The following is a 12,743-nucleotide window of genomic DNA, read 5'->3' on the forward strand; positions in this document are numbered from 1 at the left end:
TTAAGAATTTGCACTGAGGTTGGGTGGACAGGCAGACACACACACACACGCACGCACGCACGCACGTATACACAGAAACTATTGACAGCGATGTCATCTGATCTTCTTAGTTTAGTCTTAGTAATGAGCATGTGTGTGTGTGTGTGTGTGTGTGTGTAGCTATGGAAACATAGAGCTGACTGGTAATACAACACACACATGCAGACAATAGATCCATTGATGATGATGATGATGATGATGATGGTGATGATGGGGTGTGTGTCAGGAGTTCTCCAGTTGCAGTCTTAACGCTGGCCTTTGAGGGCGACTGGCCTCTCATGTGGCTCCAACAATCCAGCTTCCAAAATAAAAGTCCTTTATTTTTCTTTTTGAAAACCAAGCAGAGATTTGTTTGTGATGCTGCTGTATTTTTGTATTTTAGTTTTCTTTTGGTTCATGCTGGCCAGCTAGTAGCACATAAACATGAACACAATCCCCCCAGAAAGAATAATGCTGTCTGCTCTTATTTGGTTAATGTGATTTCAGTTTATCATTATCATAACGGATGTGGCTGGTTCCTGTGAGCATCATTACATGTAGCCTGATACTGTTTTCATTGTGGTTGTTGTTATCTTTCCAGTTCCCTCTTTATTGTTCATGGAGCTAAAATGCATTTTTAATCATTTTTTTGCTTCTTTCAGTCCTGTTGTTAGAATACAGACTGGTTTAACATTAATTCTACTGGGAACGGCAGTAGCATGAAAGAAATTATCTTTTTTGTGTGTGGGATTTGCAAGAAACAGCATTTTATTACAAGAAGAAACTGTCTCTTTCTGTCCGTCTCTGACAAAAACATCCCTGCTACTTGTCTTGACATGCAAGAACATTTCTGTTGTATTCTTATCAATTCTACATGTCGAGATTCTGGGTGTGAAGGGGCTGATGGGATGTTTGAATGACACATTCAAATTGCAGCACTTGTGCATTGCACTGCCCGAGACACCAAGCCCTGATTCTACAGAGTGGAGTTTCTCTACACAGCTCATTTCCACAAAATCTGGAGGATGATGTTAGAAAGCCTGCAATCGTCTATATAGTTATATAATTCTCTTTTAACCTTACCCCTGAATCATGTTACTTCCCCGTGGCCTAGTTTCAGCCTGCCTGGAGACCACTGATGAACACAACTAGAACAACCAGAACCAAGCGTGACTGTCTTAAGATTTCACCCATAGTACATATTGTATATTTGATGAAATAACAAGTGTGTTGTGTTTGTCTTTGATTCAGGACGACCATCGTGGTCACAGGAGCCTTCCTGGATGCTTTTCAGAAGGTGGCAGACATGGCGACTGGGACCAGAGGTGAACAGAAATACACATAAAACACACAATGGAAGACAGACACACACAGGCTCGTTGTGTTCTGTGCTCTTTGCCAGACAAATCAGGGTGGAAATCATTCTGTGTGTGTGTGTGTGTGTGTGTGTGTGTGTGTGTGTGTGTGTGTGTGTGTACACATGCACATCTCTGTGTGACATCATGCAAGTGACCCAGGAGGACTGATTTCCCTCTGTTCCTTCCTTCCTTCCTTCAGTGTGATCTTTCACTATCTCTCACTGTTCATTATAGTGAGATCATAAAGGAACTAATTAGCGACATGAAGTCTCTCTGGACCTGACAGAGGCAGAGAAAATGTATCACCCCTTGAGGGCTGTGAATGTGCTGTTGTAGAATGAAATGGCAGATAAAATTTGTTGAGAAAATTTTCAGCACATTTTTTTTGTTTGTTAGTTTTTTGGATTTTCTTCTTTCTCAATTACTTCAGCTGTTTGTGGGTCATTATTCTCCTATTTTATTTTATTTATTTTTTTATTGTTTACTGTCTCTGAAATAACGTAGTGTAGTGATGCCTCATGAGCAGCTGCCTTGTTTTACCCTGGATTTGGTTGCACACATTATATTTCACGCGTTTCCTCAGTGTTTAATTTAAAGTGTTTATTTCTATAAGAAGATATATTTGTGGCTAAAAGCCTCTTTTCTCCTGCATTTCTGTGTTTATCTGTGACCTGAGCTCTTTCACAGTGTCAATGTAGAACCTAGACCTGATTTTTATAGCTAAAAGACATAGACATGTATACTTAAAGGGACCTTTAAAGCTGAAGGACTTTTGCATTAAGAATTAGATCTGATCTCTTCTTGTGAAGTGTCGATGTGAATCTAATGGCCATGATGAACACTGTAGTCATATGTGACACTTGAACATTTACTACACAGACCACACAGATGAAATGTGCTCTCCAGGTTTGGTGTTGTACTCCTGATGGGCTAAAAAAAAAAGTAAAGTGTAGACTTTGCCTTTGTTCTAATGTAGCCTGGACTCTCAAAAAGATCTGGAAAGCTCACTTGGTTCTAACTCCAGACCCTTAAATATTAATCATTTTTAACTTGTCTCCTTTTGCCTAACCCAAGACATGAAACAGATGTAAAACATTTTTATTGTGCTGTAACTTCAAACTTTAACAAAACATGCAGTCAACTGTGAGGAAAGTATCCATTACTAGACCGGCTGATGCAGACTGCTTAATGACACAGAGGATGTAGACAGGGACTAGCAGTGTATTTCAAGCCACATTGCTTGTGTGTTGAGGATTTTGTTAAGACAGTCAGCTGCTGGTATGATTATGTAACCCAGAAGTTAGTTGGTATTTAAAGAAAATCCAGTAAAACGTGGGTGTGTGTGTGTGGGAGGTAAGTCGTGGCCACTCCCTCTCCACAGGAGCGTCAGCAGACCTGCTCTGTCATGTTTCCAGCTCACATTTGTACATTCAGCGTGCACACATACGTTGAAATGTTAAGAATGAATAAATATGAACCTTTAGCTTTCAGCTGCTGGAAAGATTGCATTTATATTTCGAGTTTAAAGTGAAATGAGCAGCTTCAGGCAGGTCCAGGTCACATTCTGCAGCTCATGACATCACCTGAAGCATAAACGCTCTGCATCTGCAGATGTTTCCCTGCCACTGCATCAGAAGGTATCATCTCACATCACAAGACACCCAGCAGTCAGAGCATGCAACACGTGTTTATCTCTGCCTCTACGTTTGGTTTGTGTTGCTCAGTAAATTGCCATCACAGCTCCAAGGCCGGAGGCAGCCACTGTGTCCTTCCCTGTCATGTCCTCAGGAAAGGCCCCCTCCTTGTCCCATGTGGATGTGACTGATCGGCTTGAATAGATAGAGATGAAAAGGATAGTTTTTCTGCAGTCTATGCTGTAAGATGAGTTAAGAGTACTGATTTAATGTGGACCTTCTATATTTAGAAGTAGATTCAAGTTTTTGAGCTCAGATTTTGGTTTTTTGAAAGCTGGCTGATGTGATCTGTTGTTAAATTTTGTAAGAGGGAGGAATTTAAGTTGCTTTGGGCAGATAAGCCTGCAGAATCAGTCAGTCAAGAAGTGCGGGAACTGCTAACATGCTTTTCTCCTTTGTCCTGTATCCTTAAAATTAGCTGTCTTTTAATCAATTTCAGAATCGATAAACATCCATAACAGCCAGATCAGTAAAGAATATTTCTACATTCCTGCCATTACAAACTGCATTCACTGAAAAAATACAAAGGGCCCAGTTTGGTCCTGGCCTGATTTAGCCTCGCCGGGTCCTGCAGTGAACACAGGACTGTTGTCATCTGTTAGCAGTTAGCTCAGTGTAAAGCTAGTACGGCCTCTACAGACGGCGTGTTGACCCAGCACATTCCTCTGTTCTGTGTGTGTCTGTGTGTGTCTGTGTGTGTATTTTGACAGCTGTCTCCTCCTCCTCCTCTTCCTCCTCTATTCTCTCTCTCCGGATTCTTAAGTCTGCCAGCTGCTTTGTGTGTGTGAGAGAGAAAGAAGAAGAACAGCTGACTTGAAGGATGGCCACTTGTTACAGCTTTTTCTCACACACACACACACACACACACACACACACACACACACACACACACACACACAAACGCTGTCTTGTCAGCACATGAAAACATTTGTTTACTTCCTTTCATCCCCTCATAACACCCAGAGAGTTGTGTATGTGCGTCCGTGTGTGCGTGTCGTGTTTGTGTGTGTGTCAGAACCGGTATGGTGGGTTTGTGTTCAGATTCTGCGGTTGTCGCCATGGTAATGCTCATGTTCTCATCTTTCTGGACATGGCCGTGTGTTGTTTGTTTAGATAGACGGACAGGAGGACAGCTGGCAGCTGGACACCTTGCTCAAAAGCACACAGGCAGAATTATCTGGACGTGAGTGAAGCTCCGCTGTCAACACGGACTTCAATCATCAGCTGACTCTAACAGTACAGATTCAGTGTGTTTGAATCACTGACCTGACCGGGGCCATGTGTTGTGTCACTGTTCATAAGATCGGTACTTTGAACCCAACCGGAGCGCCAAGCCAGCTAAAGTAATCCCAGAGAGTGAAACCGTGAAGGAAAAGGTCCTGATCGATGTCTGCGAACGCTTCTTCTGATTGCACAGTACAGCATCTGAGCTTCGGTGCAAAAGCTAGCAACATACAGCTGACACAGTGCAGTTTAGATCTGCAGCACTGTGCAAAAGCTTTTGGCAGTGAAGGGAAAAACAGGCTGCAGGACAGGGGGGTGACAGCTAGCAGAGTCACTACATTAGGACCAAGCCTTCCAGGTGGCCATTAATACACAGTGATGAATACCATCTGCTGCAGGACTCCTCATCTCTGTAGGAAGTTCTTTATGACTCTGGTTGGTGTTTGGACTGGTCGTCCTACTACATTTTTTAGAGTAAACACAAGAAACTTGTGCAACAAAAAATGGACCAGACTCAGTTTCTAACTCCCGAACAACAAACCTTTGCCCTCCTATGTGTCCCACAGATAATATCTAACTAGGCCAGTGAGCAGTGATAGCTAACATGTCTTTGGGGTCATGAGGTGGGAACCTCCTTTCACTGGTGTTTCGTCTAGTTAGGCCCACAACACCTCCAGGAGGCTAGACAGTGATCCCTAATGTCAACTACTGTCAACTCCTCTGAGCTCTCACCAACTGCACCAGTGAAAGCGGGGTGGGGATACAGACCCTTGTTCAGGCAGGGGGGAGAAATAGAAGAGGTGGAGAGAAAAGTAGGGATGGGGTACAGACCCTGGTTCGGTTGGGGGGCACGAAAGTACAGAGGGTGCAGGAGGTGGAGGACAAGCTACACTAGCAGATTCAGCAAACAAACTCACCTGGACAATCCCATAATCAAACCAATACAGGCTACAGGATGAATCTGCGACCAATCAGATGGCTCCCTGATGATACTCTGTGATGTGTAAAAATGTAAAGTGGCTAAAGTAAAAAATAAATGCCTTCGCACACCTGGGCAGGACGAATGAGACAGAATGTGAAAATCTAGTGTGCACAAGTTCCACATGGGAAAAAATACACACACCGTCCTGTTTATCTGATCTGGTTGTTGTTTCGCTGACCTCAGCCTGTTGTGATGACTCATTCACTAAACGTTGCAGCTTTGGCTCAGGAGGTAGAGCTGCTGATCACAGCTAGTGGGAAGAGGAGGGGTCGGGTCACGGGGGCTGTCCCACTCTGCAGTGATTGAGTCGCTGATTTCCAAAATCACATCAAAAGAAGTTATGAGGCATCATTGTGTCTCCCTGCTTCTCGTTGGAGGAGCTCACCTCTTTGTGCTGGATGTGTGTTCTGTATTGAGTTACACTAGATTGAGTTTATATCAAATTGAATCATGTGACTTCATTCTGTTATAGTTCAGGAAACAGAGGAAAGCTCTGCTCTGTCTGATGCTCTGATCCATTTACACAATTAGCTGTAAACAGTCAGTCCAATGCTCGACACTAACAGACTGAGCACAGACTGTAATCTACCAACTGAATGTGTTTGTTTCACTCAAACCCTGACATGTGTAGATGTCAGCAGACACTGCTGATAATAAGAACAGTATGAGAGCTCTAACTTGGCCCAAATCTTGTTCCAGTCAGCTGATTTATTTATTTATTTATTTTTACGTTTTTTTTAAAGCAAGTTCCTCTTGTCTCTGGTGATTCCTCATGACTGGTTTCCGCAGCAACCGGGGATCTGTTAACGGCCTCGCCGTCATGCGGTTTTCAGTAGCGTGCATGCAAACACACACATGTGCACACAGATCACAAGATGATGCACTAGGTGCTGACTGGCTCTACTGGAGGTTTCTCAACATCAGCTCGATGGGTGTTTGTTTGCAGATGTTGGGAGACAGTTTGAAGAACCGGTCAGCTGGTCAGTTAAACATTGACTGGATCAATATCACAATAAAGAGAGAAGGAGCGAGAGGGTTGCGGGGACAATTGAAATGGCTTCTCCAGGGCTGATGTGGATTATTAGAAATCCATCAGACTAATAATTGGTGTTTGGTGTCCAGGTGTTCCTGTTATTTATTTTGTGGCTGCACAACAGAAAGAACTTGTTGTAACACAAACACACATCAGTAAGATAATCAGACAGCTGAAACACTTCTCTAAATGCATGTGAGCCTGTTAGCATCAATAAATTGATTGTAATTAAATAGTTTTTATCAATAGCTTATTTTTTTAAGTCCTATAGGTATATTTTGACTTATTTTATTGACTTATATTTTGATGGCAATAATATAACAAAAATATTAGCTGTCTAGCTTTCAGTGACGGTTCAGTAATGAGCGGTGGTAAAAGGTGTGCACATTTTACTTCAATTCATTGTTTACTGCAGCTAATCACAGAAGGTACATTCAAACAGTGTGTTATGGATTGTTCATTCATTCCTCTTCTACTGCTTATCTGCTTCGGGTTGCGGGGGAGCCTATCCCAGGGTGGGGTCACCCTGGACAGGTCGCCAGTCCATCACGGGGCCTGCCAGTGATTGGCAATTTTTGTTTGTTTAATTTTTTTTTACTACTACAGCGTTATCTCCTGCTTGACCTTTAACACAGAGACACTGGACACTTCCCAGTATGCACTCAGACGTGGAGTTGGTAGACAGTTCAGCCCAGAAGTCCCTGACAGACCAGGAGTCCTTTGGCCCTTAGAGAATTGCTGTTTCCTGTGTTGTCTGGCGGATGTTTCTGTGGCGTGCTGTCAGTTCACAGCTGTACTTCTGTTTGTGGTCGTTAATGTTAGCGGTCACCAGCTCCAAATACCTCATTTAGCTCTGAGTACAGCAAACCTTTCAGGCCCATGTTTCGTGTTCAATGCCACAACGGTAAGAAGGGAAAAAATGTTAGGTCCTTTCATGCTAATGCTTTATGGCAGCCAGCGTTCTTGGTACTACAGCTGATCTACAGCTCATTATAGACCCGGGAGTTTGGTCTGGGATGTTATGGTTAGTAAAAGCCAATCAAATCTTCAAATCCCAGGAGAGACACATGGGAGCTGTGTTGCTGTTTTTTAACCACTGTAGTGTGTGCGTTGTGTGCGGGTGCAAACGTGGACATTTGTAAAAATCAGTGTATAACTGAAGTTTATTTGCAGATGTTCTCATTCAGACTGACACCAGGGAGCAGATTCAGAGGAAAAGAAAACAAGAAACTAGTATTCGGAACAACCTGGGAGCAGAGAGAGCGACAGGAATTAACACAAACGCACACAAACACACACACACACTTGCAGGCTTTTCTGAAAGGGCCACATTATAAGCGGTGAGGAGGACAGCGAAGCTGGAAAATCTGGGTTTAGGAGGAGGGTGAACAGTTTTCTTTCTGTCTGTCTGGCATTGTGTCTTTGGAAAATGGAGGGAAATCAAAAATAACTGGAGCAGCTTTCTATTTTCCTCTAATTTTTTTCCACCCAGACAAATTTATTGAATCATTCACATTTCATATCTTTCGCACGTTTTATACAGTTCCATAAAAGAAACCGCACTTCATACTCAATAATCAGCCGAAAAGAGAGAAGATGAAGCCAACAACAAAAAGGAAAGCACAGAAATAATTAATCTACTTAAATGTGACGAACATTTTCAAGCTTGGAAAGACTTTAACTATGAAAGTGTCTGTTTATGCTTCTTGTGACCGTTCCTGCTGTGTATTGAGCACTCAGCTTGACCAAACACCACAAACCCAGTTTTTAAGACTGTGTAACCAGAAAAATGTGGACACAGCATAGTCTCACTACAGGGAAATCCTTTTACACAGTACTGTGCCTTTAGCAGTTTGTTGAAAGCCTCCGTGCACCAAGCCAGGTCTTTTCCTGGGAACATGACCGACCTGCTCAGAAACCTCAACCCCGTCCAAGTTTTGGATGGGGAAGGATGAATCCAACCAGACCTTATCCCTCAGCATCAGTGCTCCACTTCACCACAGCTTCTGAAGCTGAATGGAAGCAAATCTCTGCACAGGCAGGTTCCCAAATATGGCGGAGGGATTTTCTCAGGAACGTGGAGGCTGACAGGAGCAGATTGAGGGGTTTTTTGTCCGCTGTTTTAATTCTGTCTCAAGTGGTCCAATCACAACTGAACAGCTGCAAATACAGGTTTTTATGCTCCTGAGCTGTATGTCAAATCAAATCAAATCAAATCAGATTTATTTGTATAGCGCCAAATCAGATCTAATAGATATGTCAGATCTAAATCAACGCTAACCCCATCATTCTGAGGTTCGTCTGCATCCACACAATTCTTCAAACAGTGTGAATGGAAATGAGTCCTGGACCACAAGGGCCACCTACTCAACTGATGTCCTGTGTCACAGGCTAATTAGTCTGAACGCAGGTTCACAATAAGCTGAAAATATGTTAAAAAATCAGTTTCTATATCATCTTAGAACTGTATTGATTTCGTCTGTCAGATTAGTTAAGACCAACACTGCATGTTTTTTTGGCATGTGAAGCAGAGAAGTGAGATTCAATCACAAGTTATCACACAACGTTTTTTAAAGCCAAGCTTGAGCCGACATTCTGAGAGCTGATCGTTTGTTAATGCAGGTCTGAACAGGAGCAATGTCTTTGTGTCCCTGCTTTGTATGTGGCGACACATAGTCCAGCCTTCAACAGGTTGCCGTAATGTGCCAGGAAAAAACACATGGAGGGAATGAATCAGGTCCCAAATTAAAAAAGGAAAATGTTTAGCAAAAGTTTTATGAGAAAGGAACTGCAGTCAACAGATTTTTTATGCCTCAGGGAAACGTGCTGTATTTTGGTGAGAAACTTAATACATGCAGAGCTTTGTTTGATGCCAATGGTGGGTGAGATGTTCAGGTGTCCACATGCTTGTCATTATTCAGTGTATTTGCAGGAGGTGATGCATACAAAAGCTCTTTTCATGATCAAATGTCACTCTTTGGCCGAGTGCTGATAAAGTCCAACAAGTCATTTGTCAAGTTCTGATGGCATTAGTCACCAGAACAAGGCGACATGTGAGAATCACAAACAAACTCACTCCCACAGCGAGTCTGTCCGATCTTGTCAGGTTACATTTTTCTGTGAAGTCATCGCCACTCGGCTCTGAGTTCCATTGAACGTGTCTGAACACAAACGCAGCAGACGCCTACAGTCCTCCACACCTGGCTGCAGCATGCACACCATCCACGCAGCCTGTAAATTGTGTGTTGCTAAATTAATATCTGTAGCTTCAGTCAGAACCGGTCCGTGTCTGATGAAATATCTTTGAATTTATGTCACTTTAGTGAAGCTGATGTCAATATTATGAGGAATATTGAATTGAAATATGTGCACCAACAGATCCAGTTATAGATGACAGTTTTAGTGTTTATTTCTCTGATACTTATTTGAAATAAGAAGTCCAAACAAACGCAAGCATTGCTGTTTCTGAACACAGCTGTGATTTTACTAGCAGCTGTATAACGAACATTTGAGCTGTGGTCACTTTCAGTTTGACCTCCAAAAAAATTTGAATTATTCATTTGGTTAATATCACTTCAATATATTTTGGACTCTTGTTTCTTAACCTGTCATGGCTGAATTAAAAATAAATAAAGACCTGACATTATAACGACAGAACATGGAGGAAATAAAAACTACACATAAATAAATTGCAGTTATATTTATGTATATATATATTTAAATTTTAGATAGACAATAAAAAATACTCGCTTCTCAATTTCACTATGTTCCTCTGCTCTAATACTTTACACTGTTTCTTGTGTGCTTATTTGATTGAACAACAGTATGAATCTAAGCAGAGCTTTCAGTATATTTAGGAGCCTAATTACAGCTTCTCAGATATTTCCCTATAAAGCTTTTAAAATTCAGAATCGGCACGAATATATGCCGCTCAACAAAAACATCTTCACTGTAATAGGAGATAATATCCCATAAAAGAAACTAAAATCCGACATTGAATTTTATAGATAACACAACCATATTGGGAAAAAATTCAACACAGAAAATTACACTCATTTGGTAAGTTTCTATCTTTATCTGGTCAGGAGTTCGGCTCATTCTTTGGAGCAGTAATGAGGAAAAATCAGCTCTAAATATCTGATTGTCTTTATTCAGTCCACACAACAAACTTGTCGTTGCTGAGATCAGATCAGGATTGATCCCAGAGACTTTGACTGTACAAGCAGCTGACAGCTTGGCCTCTGAATGAGACACTTTGATTGGCTGTGACATCACACACTGGAGCCAATAGGAGTGCGCGATGTAGAGACGTGACTTTCAGAGATGGCAGATGAAAATCAATAGATGACGCACTGAATCCATTCTCTAAAGGATTAAAAAAAAAAAAAAACAGCTCAAACCGTCATAGAGCAAAAAGGCTCTGAAGACAAATATGTGAAATGAGGAAACGACTTCAGGTGCTTAATGTTTTCGTTTCGATACCAAGCCTTCCTGGAGGATCCATGTGAAGCTGAATCACTTTATCTGTAGCCGCCACAAGCTAGGAATGCAACACAACAAACCTTTAAAATGGTTTAGGTGCAGGTGAACAGCTGTTTACACATCCAACAGACAGAGTTGTTATTATCGAAAACATTTATTAGAGCATCTTCAAAAAGAAATCCTGATTAGAGGTTTTATAGATCACGCAGGCTGACAGAGTCCTAACAGGAGGATTTTACTGATGTTTAACTCACACGCTCTGAAAACAAGGCAGACCTTAAAACATCTGCTTTAGCTGCATTAAGGTAATGTCTCTGACTTTAATGTTGTCTAAGCTCAGAGCTGTTGGTGCAACAGGGAGGGAAAGGCAAATAAAGCAAACACACCTCGGCGCACCTTAACGATTAACCCACGCCTTGTACTTGCCTCTGTGTGTGTCGTCCCACATTTCTGCACATGCTCCTGAGGGTGGAACTGATAGTTAATGTTTTGTTGACAGGAACAAGGAAGAGAAGGAAGGAAGGAGACTGGAGCAGAGGAAGTAGGAGGACAGTTAGAGGACAATGAGGCAAAGATGGAGGAAAGAGAGAGAGAGGGGAAGGGATGAACGGAGGCAGATGGATAGATGAGTTTTTGTGTGAGCCGAAGAAAGAAAATGGGAAAGGGAGAAAATTAGAGCTGGCTTAGACACACATGGGAGAGGGAGGGGGAGGGGGAGGCTTTTCAAAGTCCTGGTGTCAGTCCAGGTTTCACCCAACATCACTTTGTGTTCGTGGGAGAGCTGTTGGATGAACACACACCTGATATTTCACTGAATGTTCATTACTTTATGTAATCATGAACTCAGCCATGACTCAGCGATGCAGAGTGTGTGTGTGTGTGTGTGTGTGTGTTTCCTGCTTGTGCAGCTCTCAGATTTTGACATTCAAATGCCATGCATTCAGTCAGTGTGACTCCTCGGTGTAAATCTGCTGTGTCACTTCATCCAATCGCTCTGGAGACAATCAAATGGCTCAGCTGTAATTCTTTTCCTTATTGGTTCATCTGCCAATGATGTTAATTGATTATTAGTGGTTAAGTGTGACATATTGAAAATGCTCAGCACAGTTTTTTCAGTCTGTGTTGATGTTTGGATCAATTAAACGGCTCCTATCTGTCTCAGTTGTTTACAGCTGCAAACTAATTTGACGGTCAAGTACGTCATTGATTTAAAGGAGAAATATTAAAATTAATCAGCTTGATTGTGTCCAAACTGCTGGTTCTTTTGTCTTTTATCAAATTAAATTACACATAATGGAAATTTCTGATCAAGTCTTCACATTATATTATATACACATTATAAATTCTTTGTTATTTCTATTCATCTAGTAAATAAAAGCAGCAGTTCGGATAAGAAAGTGTGACAAATTGGACAAATAGTTTAACAGGAAGTTTCTGTCCACATATAGACCGGCTGACACAAAGAAACCATTATAGCGTGTGTGAGAGACAGAAATGAGACAGATGGCTCATTGTGGTGATGCCTCTTCCCTGTGTCTGTCAACATTTACATTTCCTTCCAAATGTAGCACAATTCTGAACAAATGTTTTTAAAAATGCCAAAACATTATTTTCAGCAGCTTAATATGAATCTCATTCAGTAAATTGAGTTTTCTTTACAACATAAAAACCTTCCTCTTCTCCAGTGAAATAATTACAAAAGCTGTTTCCAGTTCTGACTGAAACATTATCTAGAGCTCTGGAGGGGCCAGAGGGGCCCCATCTCTGTGGAGGGGTCCCATCGCTGGTCTACTCTGGTCTCCAGTTTCTGGTCTAGTCTCTAGGGGGCTCCCGTCTCTGGAGTGGTCCCATCACTGGTCCAGTCTGGTCTGGTCTGTAGTCCCATCACTGGTCCAGTCTGGTCTGGTCTGTAGTCCCATCACTGGTCCAGTCTGGTCTGGTCTGTAGTCCCA

At 42.0% G+C, this 12,743-nt stretch overlaps 1 protein-coding gene across 2 annotated transcripts in view; it reads left to right on the plus strand.

The window, feature by feature from the left end:
- mtss1 (MTSS I-BAR domain containing 1) overlaps window positions 1-12,743 on the plus strand; it is a 51,535-nt gene that overhangs the window by 18,726 nt on the left and 20,066 nt on the right. For both annotated transcript variants that reach the window (XM_029502405.1, XM_029502406.1), the window contains exon 3: window positions 1,270-1,343. In XM_029502405.1, coding sequence (XP_029358265.1) covers window positions 1,270-1,343 — 74 coding nt within the window. The remainder of the gene's footprint in view (window positions 1-1,269; window positions 1,344-12,743) is intronic.

This window comes from Echeneis naucrates, chromosome 5 (genome assembly GCF_900963305.1).
Source record: "Echeneis naucrates chromosome 5, fEcheNa1.1, whole genome shotgun sequence".
Classification (NCBI taxonomy): Eukaryota; Metazoa; Chordata; class Actinopteri; order Carangiformes; family Echeneidae; genus Echeneis; species Echeneis naucrates.